The following is a 16,749-nucleotide window of genomic DNA, read 5'->3' as shown; positions in this document are numbered from 1 at the left end:
TTGTTAGTGTAAAAGGAAAACTTATAGCTAGAAGATAACATAGGAAAATATCTTCATAACCTTGGGGTAGGAAAAAAAATTTAACAAGAAACGAAAAGTACTAACCACAACATAAAATACTGATGATTAGTTTATATTAAATTTAAGAGCATGTTATTCAAAATACAGCGTTGCTAGAGTGAAAGGTGAGCCAAGGAGTGGGAGAAGATATTTGCTGTGCATAATCCAACACAGGACCATGTCCAGAGCATTTTTAAGAAAAGCAAACAAACAAAAAACCCTCCTATAAACCAATAAGAAAAACAGCTAGCAAATACCTAAGTAGGTATTCACAAAAGAAGTTATCCTAATGGCAAGTGAGCAATAGTCATTAATTATCAGGAAAATGCAAACTAAGACCACAATGAGATATCAGTGTACACCTACCAGTATGAATAAAATTAAAGACTGACAATATCAAATGCTGATGAGGAAGTGAAGCAACTGAAACTCTCATTCACTGCTAGTAGGAGTGTTAATCAGTACAATCAATTTGGAAAAATCTCTAGTAGCACTTATTAACTACTCACACCCTATGATCCAGAAATTCTTCTGAGTCTACACCCAACAGAAATGCATTCATGCATACACAAAAAGACATATACAAGAATGATCCTGACAATACTGCTTGTAACAGCCAAAAACTGTAAACAACCCAAATGCCCATCAATATGAGAATGAATAAACAGCTTGTGGTATAGTTATACAATGGAAGACTATAAATCAATACAGGACACTATAGTATACCACACCATATACAACAATGTGCATGAATTTCATAAATATGATATTGAGCAAAAGAAGTCAGACACAAGAGTGTACAAAGTATGAGCCCACGAATTTTACTAAGTTCAAAACCAGGCAAAAGTAGTCTCTGATGGTGTCTATCTTTGAGAAGGAACAAGGGTAGTAGTTACTGGCCAGGAGCAGGAGGGAGGCTCAAAATTGACAGCTTAGAAGAGCAAAAATATGTAAAAGACAAAAGATTGCTAGAAACTGGGCACTGGCCTGTACTAGGGGATCTGCATGTCAACCTGGTCAACATTTATAGATCTCAGAAAAGGCTTGACTGCCCCTCCTGGAGAAAATCTGGCTGGATCTTGCCTCAGTCAAAGAAGAGTAGAGAACACGCACTAATGTGTAGTCTCTGAGGAACAAAAATGCCACAAAAAAAAACATAAAACGAGGTACACCATCCAAAAGACTCAGAGAAATAACGTAACTTTAAAAGAGATTTGACATAATAGTCAGGAAAATATTTTATCCAGAAATTGTTCATCCTAAATATATAATCCAAGAGACATGGCTTCCACTTGCCATATAAAACAATGCTGAAGTAAATAGAAAAATATTTAAAATAAGCCCAAATATCAAGAAAACTAAAAATGCAAAGGCAGAATTAAAACCCACAAGGAAAGATCTATTCTTCTTGAACTGGGGTCTTTGTCGATGGAGTATAGAAAAATAAATAAAAAATCCCAGCACTTTGGGAGGCCGAGGCAGGAGGATCGCTTGAGCCCAGAAGTTCGAAGCATTCATAGCCTCTCAGAACCAAAGCGCTGTGCAGAGGAATCAGTATGACATGAGAGAGGAGGGGACGGGGACCAGGAAAGCAAAAGAGAGGTATTCAGGGAAGGCTTCCTGGAAGCAGCATTTGCAGAACACTTAAGTTCGAAGGCAGGGATGTCAAACTACAGCCCCTGTGAGGGCCAAGCCAGCCCACCACCTGCTTTTGGATGGTCCATGACATAAAAATTAATTTTATATATTTTAAGGATTACATTTTAAATGGTTATGTAAGTACTTACATAATATCCTTGATTTCGCCTCTTAACCAATAAAGCATAAAATATTTATAATCTGATCCTTTAAAGAAGTTTGCCAATCTCTGTTCTAAAGCACAAAAAAAAAAAAAAATCACGAGAAAGCATATCAAAATCATAGCTAACATTTGCCGAGAGTTTACTATGTGCTGTGTGTGCTACACTCTGCAGACATTATTTCATCTTCGCAATATGCCTATAAAGAGGATATTATCCCTACGTTACAGAGGAGGAAACTGAGTCACAGAGAAGTTAGTAACTTATCCAGAGTCTCGGTAGCCAGTGAGTGTAGAATCTGATGCCACTGTTGCCCTCCCAGTCACTAACTGAGATGCCCGTCCAAGTCCCTGCAGAGAGAACATGAGAGCAGAGACTAAAGCACAAGACACGTGAAAGACAAGTCCCCACCTGGCTGAGAAAAAAGAGAAGCAGAGGCCAGAAATGGGTCAAATTGTGGTGGGAATTGCCAAGTAGGAAATTATTCTGCAATCGATGCATGGTAAATAGCATGAGCATACGGTAATTTCACTTTAAGGCTGTTACAGTAGCAAAAGATTAGAAGCAACCTAAATGTGGATCACCTGAAGGTGGTTAAATTATAAAACGCCATGAAATCTTTTTAAAAAAACAAGGCTATTCTTTATCTTCATTGTATTGGTCAGCTATTGCTGTGTAACAAACAACCCCAGGCTCTTAATGGCACACAATCAGCATTTACTTCTCAGGCATCTGTAGAGCAGCTGGGCTCAGCTGGGTGGATCTGGGCTGCAGGTTGGGCCCTGCCTGTTCCACTCATGACTCAGCCTCCTTGGACCAGTGGTCCAGGGGGCACATTCTTCTCATGGAGATGGCAGAGGCCCACAAGGCAAATGAGACAAGCAAAGCCTCAGCTCAGAACGAGCACATGGTCCCTTCACCTTAGTCTGTTGGCCTAAACAAGGCACATGGACCAGCCCAAAGCCAAGGGACTTTCACCTTTTGAAAAGAGAACTGAAAAGTTATTAATACATGGCAAAGAGTGTGGACATGGGGAAAGGTGAAGAATTACAGCAATGACTCAACCAACTTCATAAACTGTTACAGAACAACATCCAGAATGTATTTTGGATATTGCCACAGCCAACGCTGCTCCTTAATCACAGTGACAGCCATGGACATATTCTCTCCCTTAAAGTGGATGCTCCCCAAGGGTGACTTCCCCATTAGAGACCAGTTCTGTAATGCCATCCGCTCACACAACACGATGTGGTTACGTTCTGCACTGGCCACCACCTTGACTGCGATGCGGCTGGCATCTGTAGCACCCCAACATTCTTCCGCATCTCCCTCGAGGCCCCCTAGTGCAACCCTAGGAGATGCTAAGAGGCGGATGGACTCAGGGTCCTGAAAATGCCCCAGTGCACATCCGAAGCCCCATTTGCTCAGCCCCTGACCCCAGGCCTCTGTTCCTCACCGCTACACCAGCCTGCCACCACGTGCATCGCCGCCATGGCCACCACCCACACATCAGAGATCCGCCAGTTGCTTTTGTCCTTAATTGTCCTCAAACCTCCCCCTTTTTTTTTCTTTAATAGAAGAAGTCTCACAGGCTAAAAATGACAGCTAGGGCATTCAGTGACTCAGAGCCACGTTGGCCGCCTTTGAGAACAGCGACCCTAACCTGACAGGGCTGCAAGGCCAAGGTCAGGAGACAGCCCCGACGGGGCCAGTGCAGGGTGCGGTATGTGGAGGGGGTATATCCGTGGCAGAGTCAAGCTCAGACATCAGTGTGTGTGTGTATAGAAATGGACCTTCCAAAATCCTTCTGAAAATGCCTCCCAGAATTTCAATACCATCCAATTCCGGTAATGAAGAACTAAGATAATTCAAACCAACCCTCTGCGGAAGCTACTAAAAAAATCTGGACAAAATATGTTGTCAAATATGTGTGAAAGCATTTAAGAATGAACAAGACAGTGAAGAACTACCAGGCCCAGAGCTGATGGCAGCAAGAACCCAGAGAGGCGAGGCCAACACTCAAAGCTGCCTTAGCCATGTGGCATTTGTGATCCTAAAGAAACAGCTGGTGCTGTGTCAGCCTGCAAGAGCACAAAAAGTCAGCATCCAAGGCCTGCTCCAGGTGGGCAGTTCTATTGCCCCCATTCAGGTGAGCCGCCAAAGGACCACAGCGTCAGGGTGAATCAGCATAAACACAGCCCAGCACCACGCTGCGTGCATGCACTCTCCCAAACATACGGAATCCTCCCGATGGGCACGGCACACGCCTGCCCACTTTAAGATGGAATACATTTCACATCGGGTGAGTGACGGTGAAATTTCACTATTGTTGACTCTGTTTGTGCTTTAGCAGGTACCTTAGTCATCTCTGTGATTCCTTCGATGGCAAACTCTTGGTTAGAAGCACAGCCTCATTCATTACCTCGTGCCTAAGGAAACACGCAGTTCCCTCTGTGACAACCAGCTCTGTTACACGGCTTACGGGCTCACATGTCAGCGGAAAATGAGTCCTGCCTCTGCAAATGCAAATTTGTGAAATGCACCGTTTATTCTGAGCAGCCCATATTGCAAAGCAAAAAGTCTAGAATGAGAAAATCTTGGGTTCAAATCCCTGTTGTGCCACTTACAAACTGCACAATCCTAGGCAAATTACCCCAAGTCATTTTCCGCATCTGTAAGATACGGATGATGATAATAATACCTACTATACCACAATAATAATACCCACTCAGAGGGGCCCTGGGAGATGTCAAATATTGGGCCAAGTGCCTGGCAACTGCACGAGTGCTCAATAAGTGGCTGCTATTACTAATACCAGCAGAAATGTGATCCTGGACACCACAGTTTTGAACAATAAAAATACAATAATAGTAATAGCCGTAGCTAGTGGGCCAGAGCTTATTCCTGTGTCTAGAACTAATACCTCTGAACATTCTAAGGTAGGTAGATAAAGGACCAATTTGTTCACGTGACCATAAGACACCAGGCCAAGCACTGAGTATTTTGGAAGCAGAAGACTTGATCTCTGACCACAGAGGTTTCTGGGCCGGGATGGGAAATAAGAAATGCACACCCAAGACTGTGGGCAGCTAAGAGGTCCCACGAGAAAGGAAATGATGTTGTCTTCGAGGAGGGAGAGGGGGGAAGCAACCAAGAGCTCCAGGAAATTCAGAAATGACTTTAGTCGAATCAATCGGGAAAATCTGGCTGTGAGGTCTGATACGCTGCAGACGCCGCGGGAAGTTCTCACCCCCGCACTATGGATAAGAATAGACAGCAGCCCCCGGGGAGCCCCACGCCCGGGGAATCTGTAGTCGGGCTGCCGCACCAGGGCCTGCGCCCTCCCGCCTTCCCGGGACAGGTGACAGGACCCAGGCAGGGGCTCTCTGGGAGCCTCACTTACTCTCTCTGACATCGTCATGGGCCATGGGGATGTTGTGATCATCGTTGGCAGCCTTCTCAGAGCTCTTGGTTCTCATGCCTTTTCTGTTGCTTTTTTTACCTAAAAAGGGAGAGAGAGAGATGCCTTTACTTCCACATATGTCAGGGAAGGCTCAGGATGCCGAGAACTCAACCATCCTCCCCGCACAGCAGCCAGCTCCCCCTCTGCTCCCCTGACCCCAAAGATGGTGCCATGGACTCTAAGGGGTCTCTGGTTAAAGGAAAGGAAAGCATGCTATTATAAACACCTAGGAAGATAAACTCTCCTAATAAAAACAATGTACACTTGTGCAAGCCGTCACCACCGTAAGATTGCTGAATGTTTTTCGCAGTAGGTTCGACCCTGACGGAGGCCCAGGGCTATCATATATAATTGCTGGGACAGGACGTGGAAGTCCAGAGCCAGCATTTTGCACCATGCTGGGCTCCTCCCACCCCACTCTCCGAGGCCCTGGCTTGGTCCCTGTGTGTGATGACGCTGCCTCCAGTTAGAGAGCCTCCTTGCTGTGGCCTGGGAGGCCTGCCTGCCACACTCCTGCTGACCTCCCAGCTGCTTCTCACCCTGCACTCTCCTCTCTCTGCTCCAGCAACGGTGCTTCCTCTCAGCCTTCAGTCACGCTTCCTCCCCACCACAGCGTTGCACGTGCTGCTCCTCTTCCTGGAGTTCCTTTCGCTTCACTCCCGAGCCAATTACAGCTAATTAGCTCCTGCAGATCTTGTAAATCTCAGCTCTGGCATCACCTCCTTAAACTGGCCTTCCTGACCTCCCCACCAGAACCAAACCCTCCTTTGATGGGCTCTAATAGCACCTGTCTTGGGCCAAGTCACCTCTAAGCAGAGCCTGATGCAGGGGTTTGGGTGCATATGACGCATCGAGGGAGGGAGGGAGACAGGGAGGTAAGGAGCATGGGGTTGCCCCCACTTGAAACAAAGGGCTGCCGTTGCTGCTGCACTTGGCCTCTGGCTACAAACTGACCAACTGGGGAATGGGAGATGCAGCCTCCCCAGGGCAATTTTGCAGAGGTGAGAACAGCTGTGAGCCACCCGTGGCTGAGGACCGCCCCCTGCAGCTGGAAGACAGGTGTACCTGCGGGAAAGAACACCTGGGCAGGGCGTCGGCAGCCCCGCCACAGCTCGGCACGCCTGTCCTGGGAGGCAGCCTCACAGTGGCAGTGGGAAACATCTGTTCCTGGGGCAGGGACTACGTCTGGCTTTGCTCACGGCTCTGTCTCCAGAGCCTGGGAAATGAGAGGTCTCATGAAGGAATGAACAGACGAACAGACCAGCAAGGCAGTGGATGACCAAACAGACAAAAACAAGAGGTGGGCAGGTCTGTGGAGAAAAACACTTAGTTTGGATTGTAAAAAGTAAGTTGAAATACCAAAAAACATATAGTAGATTGTGCCAATTAACAAATCATTTCAGATTAATCTACAGTCACCACCCCCCGTAAAAAGTATACTTATTAAGAAAACCTTAAATCTTCAAGAGGTCAAGGGGCATATTGGGCTCAGCCAAGAGAAATCCTCTTTTCGTTATGTTCTGGGGTGATGCCTGCTGGAAATATCTCTCATTTTTCATGTAAGCCGGAAAAAAAAAAAAATCACAAAATTAAGTGTCCTGATTAGGGTCTACAGCCGCTAAAGCAAAACTTTCATAAAAGCCAGAGGAGAAAGGCTGACCCAGAGACCTGGCACGGCCACATCTGCCTTGATGCCTTGCTGGCGTGTGGCCCATTTCTGTGAGCAGGAACGTCACGGCTGGCAGGAAAACCGTCAAAGAAGGCCACCTCCAAAAGAGCCTGACGGAGGGTTTGTAAAGACCTTGGCTGTTTGGCAAAATAGGTGGCATAACTTTTGATAATGCTGAGTTTGATTTGGCAGAAAGATAAGATGTTTTACAAAAAAAAAATTTATAGACTACATGAGGAAAAAGCCAAAGTTCTGGGAAAGAATGTTCCATTCCAGCCCTCCCCAGAAGTCAGCATTCATGGCAAGCCTTCTCGTTGTCAGGGGCAGCCTCTCTGGAGCCTCCAGAGGGACAAGCAGGGAGAGTGAGAGCCAGAGAGCACGGCCCAGGTGGCACCCCAACACCACGGCCCAGGTAGCACCCCAACACCACGGCCCAGGTAATACCCAGGTAGCACCCCAACACTGTGGCCCAGGTAGCACCCCAACACCACAGCCCAGGTAGCACCCCAACACCATGGCCCAGGTAATACCCAGGTAGCACCCCAACACTGTGGCCCAGGTAATACCCAGGTAGCACCCCAATACCACAGCCCAGGTAATACCCAGGTAGCACCCCAACACCATGGCCCAGGTAATACCCAGGTAGCACCCCAACACCATGGCCCAGGTAGCACCCCAACACCGTGGCCCAGGTAGCACCCCAATACCACGGCCCAGGTAACACCCCAACACCACAGCCCAGGAGGTAATACCCAGGTAGCACCCCAACACCATGGCCCAGGTAATACCCAGGTAGCACCCCAACACCATGGCCCAGGTAGCACCCCAACACTGCAGCCCAGGTAGCACCCCAACACCGTGGCCCAGGTAGCACCCCAATACCATGGCCCAGGTAACACCCCAACACCACAGCCCAGGTAATACCCAGGTAGCACCCCAATGCCATGACCCATGTAACACCCCAACACTACCATATGCAGATCCAGGCCATGAGAAAACCCAGCCTTGCTCAGCTCTGGGACCCCAGGAAAGATCCAGATGTCGGGCAAATGTCCTACTACCCAGGAGCGTTTGATCCCCCTAGGGGCCAACATGTGGAGAGCAGACTTCCCCAAGGATGGGACAAATGGCGCCTGACCTGCAGCATCACTGAACAAAGACGGCGTCTATCTTCTCGCCGTGAATACTGTCATCAAGCCCACATGCCACAAAGCACTACTCCAGCTGCTGGAAGAGTGACAGCTGATGTGTGCAGCGTGATTCACAATTTACAAGGCATTTCACGTCGATTCTAACATCCACTCTTGGCAAGGACCCACTGAGGGCAGGAAGTTCCTTATAAGGATCATTTACAGGAACACAGAGGCTCAGCAGGGAGAAGAGACCTGCCCACAGTCACCGACAGAGCCAGGAGGCGACAGAGCTGGAGACTGTCTCCCTTCCCAGACTGCATATAGCTCCCCGGCCCCGTTCCCTTCGCAGCCCCTCTCTCTCTCCCAACAAGAAAGGCGGCATATGGTCGCACAGATGAAAGGAGAAAGTCAAGTGGCAGGAGCACGCAGAGGAGCCGGAACCAAATCGCCATCTCCGTCTGGGCCGCGTGACAAAACAGAATTCCTTAAAAGTGGCAAACGGAATGCAGGCCACATGTTCTATTCTGGTCCCTGGTGGTAAATATAATCCTTGGTTAATAGAAAACTATTTTTCCCTTCTCTATACAAAGAGCTTACAGTAGCACCCCCCAGAAACCAAAAAAAAATGCTTCACTGCATTTTTGCATTTTCCCCAGGAAATTCCAGTCAAGCAGACCGTGCATTCCCTCTTTTGAAGAACTCTGCCCAAGACTCTGAGGTCCTTGCCTGCTACTGGTTAAGGAACCCATATCAGGAGGAAAAAACAACCACACGTGTTCTCAGGAGCTCCCCAGAAATGCAGCCTCACGGTGCCAGGACAGATGATAACCACAGCTTCCTGCTTACCACAAACACGCGAGGATCTCCGGGACCCTCACGCAGGGAGAGCCAGGGGGACTCGCAGGTGAAAGCCTAAACAAAAGCAGTTCCACGCGATGTTAGCAGGGAAAGGGCCACCACATGGGCAGGAAGCACCTGTGCCCTCATCCAATTCTGAGGACAGTCAGCTCCCGGAGGAGCAAGGATCCCGGGTGACCGGGTGGATCAAATAAGCAGTCGATCAAAATCCCCCCCACCGTCCCTCTCCACTGTGTCTTCTCTGGACAGCCAGCCTGGCCAGACGTTGCTGCGGAGGACACGGCCTCCATCAGACCTGGGGCCTGAGGGACAAACGGGGTCAGCTAGTGCCACAGTGCCTTAGTGGCCAGCACTCCCACCCTCCGTGTAGCCAGCAGCCACTTTCCTGTTTTACACCCAAATAGAGTCCTTTGCCTGGTAGAGACACCTGGTAACCAGGCAGGTAGGCATGGGGCTGCACCGTGCAGGGCCTCGTTTCTATCTGCCAGTCCCAGTTGGGGTTCCACTTGGAAACAGAGCCCGAGACAAGAAGGCCTGGGGCACAGCACTGTATCTGGGAGAGGATTTCACATAGCACCAGCGAAAAGGCAAAGGGAGTGAGAAACGGGAAAGAAAGCACCAGTAACCTAGGCTGCAGTGTCTGGCAGGACCCACGGGGACTTGACCTGGCTGGGGCGTCCGAGGAACTGCGGGGAAGGTGCCTCTGAGCTGCCACTCCAGAGGGCGGGAGGCTGGGCATTTACCCATCCCACCACACACCTGCCTGGGACACTTGGGTTATTGTTGTGCCTGTGCCACAGTGAGGAAGTGACGCTTGGAGAAGTCGCATGTGCCTGTGAATGCAGAGCCAGACTTTGACCCCAGCTCTCTCTGAATCCTGAACAAACTTCACGTGGATCATCTACACATGCCTTGCAAAGATCAGGTATTCCATACAAATCTCTGACATCAGACCCTTAAATTAACATGTGAAGGTGTTTTGTGCCATGCCAACCATCCCCTGATGCCCAATGAGTAGCCAGCTGGCTGCCAGCCAGATGTGGACCTCGCCCTTCCATGTGGTCATCCAAACAAACCCTAATTTCGTGAGTCTTGTGATCCCAAAGCAGCAGCTGCAGTGGCCAGGGCCCGAGAGGGCCACGGAGGGCGAAGCCATTGCTGGTAGCACTAAGCCTGAGAGGTCAGGCTCCCTGGTCCCCCAGGGACACCCAGAGGAGACCCCCCCACCTCAAAAATCCAAGCTCCAGAGGCCAGGCTGGCATTCATTGTCCCAGCACTAAAGGCATCAACCCCCGTGAGATCTGCAGGCACAGGCACTTGGGGCACAGAGGAAACACAGTGGCTATTTTTAAGAACCACGGCGTCCAAGCCAGCTTCCCCACATGTGGGTGTGTCCTCCTTTATTATCCATGCACAGCCCTGGTTTCTAGAGCCGTGGGCACAGTCAGGAGGGAATGTGCCAGAATTAGTAGTTGACTTTGGAAAGCATTCTGGAAAGGGAGGTGGTGTCTTAGAAAGCCGCTTGCTAATGTACAGGAAACGACGTCCTTTCCCTTGGAATTTTGTAGGGAGTCTACCTGGATAAAACGCTTTGGATTTAACTCTTAAGGTGACCACATAATCTGGCATTAAGGATTTCTTGTTAACTGTGTAGGTGTACTAATAGCACTGTGATTGTTTTTAAATATATATATTGCAATATTGACAAACACATTCTCCTAATCCTCACACTCCAGCTTTGCCCAAGAGAAGACATTTCCATCCAAAAGCCAAACGCTGCAAAACACTCTGAAAAGAGATGAAGCAAAGCTTAAATGTGAAGCCCTTTCCACCAACTGGTTTGCAGCACACACAACAGAAAGGGCTTTGTTTACAACCAAATATGCTCAAATAACAACTCTTTGGTGATTTTCCCCCACCACTGGAGCATAACACTGTACAAAATGCAAACTCAATGATTCCAGGCACAGACATACAAACAAACGTGGCTTGACGCCCACCTTGCAAATTCCGTGGGCTCAGGACTATGGCCGGGACGCGGGTTTGGGCATATTCTAACAGTGGCGCATTCTTGCCATGCTTGAAGAAAGCAGTGAACAAAGGACCAAGAGGAACCCAAATTTAAAGGCCACACATCCAAGCCTACTTCTAACCCAATGTGCAATGAAGGCAGAAGGAAAAAAAAAAAATCCTCAAATCACTTATTCAAATCAATAATTCAGTTTATTATTTTGTTTGTTTGTTACTGCCAAATGGGAGAGAAAAGGTGAGTTATATAGCTATGGTTTATTTCTCAGTTCTATTTTTTTCTCCAAAAAGAGCGTGGCTACAAACCAAGGTCATCAATGTGGAGATGGCATGCAAAATAATAACACTCCAAATCTACCTGCATGCCCAAAATGTGGCCCCTTACCTGATCCTTAACCCTGGGAAATAAAAACTGGAGACCTGACACTCACTGCTGGGTCCCAGTCGTTCCAACTGTAGGGATCTAGAAACCATAGAATTCAACTAGAAACAGCTGAAAAAATGGAATTAGAGAGAAACATGTTGTCAGGTCCACATGAGTAAGAGCATTTCAGCAATCAGCACTGTTCATCCAGTGAATGGTGACAGCCCCTCCACGGAAGTGCACAAATAGAGGTCGGGCAGCTCACTGTCAGAAGCTTGCTGCGAACAAGAACTTGCCCTCAGTGACCACGTAGGTTCCGTCAAGCTCTGAAATTCTGGGATGAACTAACGTTCACAGTGAGGACCTCAGAAATTATATGATACCAAAATCCCAGTTCAACTCAGAAAAAGAACCCACAGTTCTGTATCCTGATGGTGGTGGTGGTTCCACAAATCTGCACATGCAATAAAACTGCAGAGAGCATGCACACGAATGCCATGTAAAAACTGATCAAATATGAATAAGGTATGTCATCTAGTTAATAGGATTGCACCATAGTCAATTACCTGGGGTTTTTTTTTTTTTTTTTTTTTTTTTGAGACAGAGTCTCGCTGTGTTTCTCGGGCTAGAGTCAGTGCCGTGGCGTCAGCCTAGCTCACAGCAACCTCAAACTCCTGGACTCAAGCGATCCTTCTGCCTCAGCCTCCCGAGTAGCTGGGACTACAGGCATGCACCACCATGCCCGGTTTTGATACTGTATATAGCAGTGCTTCTCAGGCCCCTGGGGATATTTGGCAATGTCTGGAGACATTTTTGGTTGTAACAATGGCAGGGAAGGTACAAGTGGAATCCAGTGGAGTTGCTGTCCTATGCATTGTAAGATGTCAGCAGCATTTCTGGCCTTGACCCACTGGATGCTACTAACGTCCTACAATGCACAGGACAACAACCCCCTTGTTACCCATCAGCGCACACACACATACACAAGTGGCCCAAAATGTCAATATTGCCAAGGTTGAGAAACCCTGCACTGTAGTTACCTGAGACATTGTCATTGGGGATGCTAGATGATGGGTACATGGGACTTCACTGTACTACTTTTGCAATTTCCTATAAGTCTATAATTAATTCAAAATAAAAACCTAAATAAATGTTTTTAAAGATTTCATTCCATTCAGTACATCAGGGCTCCACTTCTCTGGAAATCTGTCAGCCACGCATGGAAAATGCAATACTCTCAATTAACCAAAGGATTCAGTTCTCTAAGCCACCTCAATGAATGGCAGCATGTGATGCCCAATGGGCATTTCTTTGGTGATTTGCCTTCCATCTTCCCCTGAACCCCACCTTTATGCAAGAGGAGGGCTATCTGGAAAATATTTTATCATCTGCAAAGATGAAGCACATGATAGACTGTTAAATTAGTTATATATGCTTTATATGCTTATGCATCTCTAAATCTAACCTCTTACTCGCACCCGAGTGCCTAGACAGCCCCTATGCGTAGCATGCACCATCCACCCAGGGAAGCAAAGTACACAAGTTTGCATTAGACACTCTCAGCCGTGGCCCAGTGTTCTTTCCTCCCTAAGTTATTACGCCTTCCTAAGATATCATGACCACCTGCTTACAAAACGCTCCAATGCAGAAATGAATGAGCAGTGTACAGATAAAGCCACCATTTAACGTGGGAAAAAATAATTTTTTCCTAGTGCGGTTTCACTGCACAAAACTATCACTGACTTCCCTAATGAAGGTCATTCTTAAATGTCTCCCCTACTTCCCCACTGGGGGTCCAGAGTGGTGGGTTCCTCTGACCAAACACCAAAAAAAAAAAAAGGACAGTTAAAAGTATAAGAAAAATGTCGCACTTGGCTTGTCACAGTCAAGGGAGCTCTAAAAAGCCCCATGCAATTCATTAGAAAGGCGGCTGAATAGCGGCAGGCCTGGAGGCAGAGGCAGCTCCCCCACGAGGCCTCTGATCTAAGTCTCTAGAATTTCCAAGGGCCTGTTGTCCCTCTGGGGCTTGGCAATCCATGTGAATGCCAGAGGCTGGCCGGGCTGGGCAGAGGCTATTCACCAGGAATAAATGGGCTTCCTCATTCCATAGCCCATTTTTACCTGCAAGATGATGTTCCAAAAGCAAACAATCTTTTTCTTGCAAATGAGGTTGCACCCTGATTTCTCCTCCAGAGACCCTAGTCCAAGGCTGACGAGTGCTGATGCTCAAAGGACTAAGGAGAGTCACCTCCCCATTGTACCACCGTGGACACCGCTGAGGCCAGGCCATGACTTTCTGAAATGTTTTCTGTAGGGAAAGAAAGCTGTCTTGAGAATGATGGCTGGCCACCAATCAGAGTCCCCAGAACAACAAAGCCAACTCTCTTGTCAGGCCTTAAACATCACCTCCCCTGGGAAGCATGGCCCATGCCCCCAGACTAGGTGAGCTCTCTGCATATTCATCTCTTTAACATCCCACGCTTCTGTGTAACCCTAATTACTTTCTCAAAGTCCCCTAACTGCTGTGAGTTCTATGAGGGTGGGGGCCAGGGCTGTCCTGCTCTCTCTATCCCAGGACCTCACCCAGACGCTAGTGCTAAGCAGGCTCTTGGTAACCACCTACGGAGTGAATGAAGGTTCACAGGACCAGCACAACCGTAAGCTGGCAGGCACCCTGGAAGCTGCTGGCGAGAGGCCTTTACAGCAATTGACAAAGGGAGGCTCTAGTCTTCCTGTTCACAGATGCCGCAGCTGCGGTTCAGGAAGCTGAGCCATGAGCCCCAGATCCCTGAACTGGTGAGCTCTCAACCTGGGTGTTAGGCACGGTCTTCACATCCCAACCTGGGACTTCTCCCATTTTTCCTCCTGCCACCACCCCAGTGACTACCAGAACCCAACACATGCGTCTACTGCCCACTCCACCCTGCCATGCCCAGCGCTGGGCTAAACACTGACCAGACCCTACAAAACAGGAATACATGTAGATTTGGTTCAAACTACCAAGCCTAAAAGGCCTCAAGGTGAAAAACACAGGAGAAAGGCTTTCAAATCTCCCAAGCCAGCAAGTGACACTGAACAAGTTACTTAAATTGTCTGAGCCTCAGGTTTCTCATTAGTAAAACAAGAACACCCACCCTCCAGAGCCACTGAAAGGAGTAAATGAGATGATAGAACATAAAGCTCCCAATAGTCACAGCCGACATCCTACAAATATGAGTGTCTCTTCCCACTCCCACTCCTGTGGTTGAACCACTGCGGCCCTTATACACCTTAATCCCCAGAACTCCTCCTGAAACACTGGAAATTCTGGCTGGTTCTGTTCAGAGCTGTTTTACAGCTCACAGAAATGCCTGCAGATTCCAAGTTGCCCATAGACTGAAACACGACAAGGCCTCCATGCATGTGCAAAGGGGGTGCTCAGATGGGCCCCCTCTTTCAAGAGTTCTGGGTCCCCACCCGCACCACCTTCCTGCCCGCTGACTTTCATGAGCGGTTTATCCAAACAAAGACGATGTCTTCTGTGCCCGGAGCTCTGTCATGGTGGTACATATAAAATTTCCTTTCCAGAAGGCTACTGCAAGCAGGAGAATTTGGCCACAGTCCTGCTCGCTCCCCACTCTTGCAATACTAGACCTGCAGCCCCCTGCAACTGGAGCAAAGAATAGTTGGAACAACTAATAGAAAGGCACACTTCCCAAGGTGTGTAACAAACCTAGCAGAAGTAGTTTCCCCACGACAGGCCTGGCAGAGACTGAGGATGCATTTGAGAATGGATAGAAGTGATAGGATAGGGGAATGGATGGGGTGAATGGATAGAAGTCGGCCCTTTCCGTAGCTCTGGGGGTCCGGGCTGCAGCAGAGATCAGGCATGGGCTCCCCTGGCTGCGCCATCCAGCCTGGTGGGGCAGAAGATTCAAGGGACCGGCTGCGGGGCAGGGGGAGCTCAGGGGACACAGGTTGGGTAAAGGCCCACTCAGAGCTCTCCCCAGAAGGCTACCTGCCAAAACAGGCCAGCCATTCACATCACCAAGTCGACGAAAATTCACTCTCAGAAAGTGCCGCAAGAAGACTGAAGAAGTGCGCAGAGAAAGAAAAAGTTTTCTGCAGAGAGCTCCTTTCCCCAGGGGATTTCAAGCTGGGGCACAGGGACTCCACTCCCTTGGCAGCCTCCCAACCGCACAGCGCCGTCTCTGCCTGGCAAAGAGAGCCAGAGCTGGGAAGTGGGTCACGGTCAAGTTCTGGGGCGCTGAGAGGGGCCGGCGGGAAGCACAGGTGCCGTCTCTGCGGAGGCCGTGGCAGCGACGGGTCGGTTCGCGGGGCTCACTCGTCCCAGACACTCAGGTAGGGAAGCCAGCTGTCCCCTTGAGGCACGCAACCACGGGCGTCGCCTGGGCCGCCCTGCGCAGAAAGTTACCTGGTGGAGGCGTCTCCAGAGCCAGTTTTTCTCTCTTGGGAGCTTTCTTGGGCTTGGTGGCCCTCTTGGGCGGCCGGGGCTCCGGAGGGCGCGGCTCCCGCTCCTCCACCCCGGCCCCGGCGGGCAGCGGCGGCGAGAAGGGCTCCGGCTCGGGCTCGCGGCTCCAGATCTCCTGCACGTCGTAGTCGGGGTCCTCGAGGGCTGCGCCCTGCGCTCCGACCCCAGACAGGGCCACCGCCAGGAGCGCCAGGGCCAGCGCCGGCGCGGCGGCCCCCCGGCGGGCCATGTCCGCTCCGCCCCGCGCCCCGGGCAGGGTCACGGGCACCGGGAGCGCCGGGCGGACGGCGGCGCGGGACAGGGGCGCGGGGCACAGCAGCGCGGCTCCCCGGGCGCGGGAGGCGGCCAGCCAGCGGCGCGTGTGATCGGCCCGCGGGCTTGGCTGGGCTGGGCAGGGCCGGCCGGGGAGGGGCGTGCAGAGGCGCGGGGCGGGCGCAGGGGGGCCGGTCCCCGCCCTTCCTCGTCCCTCCCTCTCCCCTCTGACCCCGCCGGGGCAGCCCTTGAGGCAGGTGTTGGGGGCCACTCCACCCGGGGGACTGTCTCCAGCCCTCCCCTGCCTTCTCCCCTCAAGACTGGCCATCGTGATGCCCTGCTGGGCACGGCTTCCCCAGAAACTTTAAGGAGTTTCTATCTTAGAAGGAAACTTTGAGGCCTGCTGTTCCATTTCTGCGTTTTACAGGTGGAGAAACATGACCCAAGGTCCTAAAAGCAAGTTAGCGTCCGAAACTGGCCTCCAGCCATCCAGACCGCTGCCTGGTGCCCAGGCAGCGCTGCAGACGCACGTTCCCCACTGACAGGCATCCGTTTCAGGAACTGTGAATGAGGAATTCCTGAGGTCCCCAGGGCTCCTTGGAGTACAATTTTGTGGGGGCCGGGCCTGGTGCCCCTGGAAGACCCCTGCTTC

At 50.0% G+C, this 16,749-nt stretch overlaps 1 protein-coding gene across 1 annotated transcript in view; it reads right to left on the bottom strand.

Annotated features, from left to right (window-relative positions):
* Nucleotides 1-16,209, bottom strand: part of CPXM2 (carboxypeptidase X (M14 family), member 2) — a 100,709-nt gene extending 84,500 nt beyond the window's left edge. The window contains exons 1-2 of the mRNA XM_012642394.1: nucleotides 15,789-16,209; nucleotides 5,263-5,361 (exon numbers count right to left, since the gene is read on the bottom strand). Coding sequence (XP_012497848.1) covers nucleotides 5,263-5,361; nucleotides 15,789-16,074 — 385 coding nt within the window. The 5' untranslated portion in view covers nucleotides 16,075-16,209. The remainder of the gene's footprint in view (nucleotides 1-5,262; nucleotides 5,362-15,788) is intronic.
* Nucleotides 16,210-16,749: the final 540 nt, after the last annotated feature.

This window comes from Propithecus coquereli, unplaced genomic scaffold (genome assembly GCF_000956105.1).
Source record: "Propithecus coquereli isolate 6110/MARCELLA unplaced genomic scaffold, Pcoq_1.0 Scaffold179, whole genome shotgun sequence".
NCBI lineage: Eukaryota > Metazoa > Chordata > Mammalia > Primates > Indriidae > Propithecus > Propithecus coquereli.
Note: the sequence above shows the minus strand (reverse complement) of the source record. Positions and strands in the feature narration are given on the sequence as shown.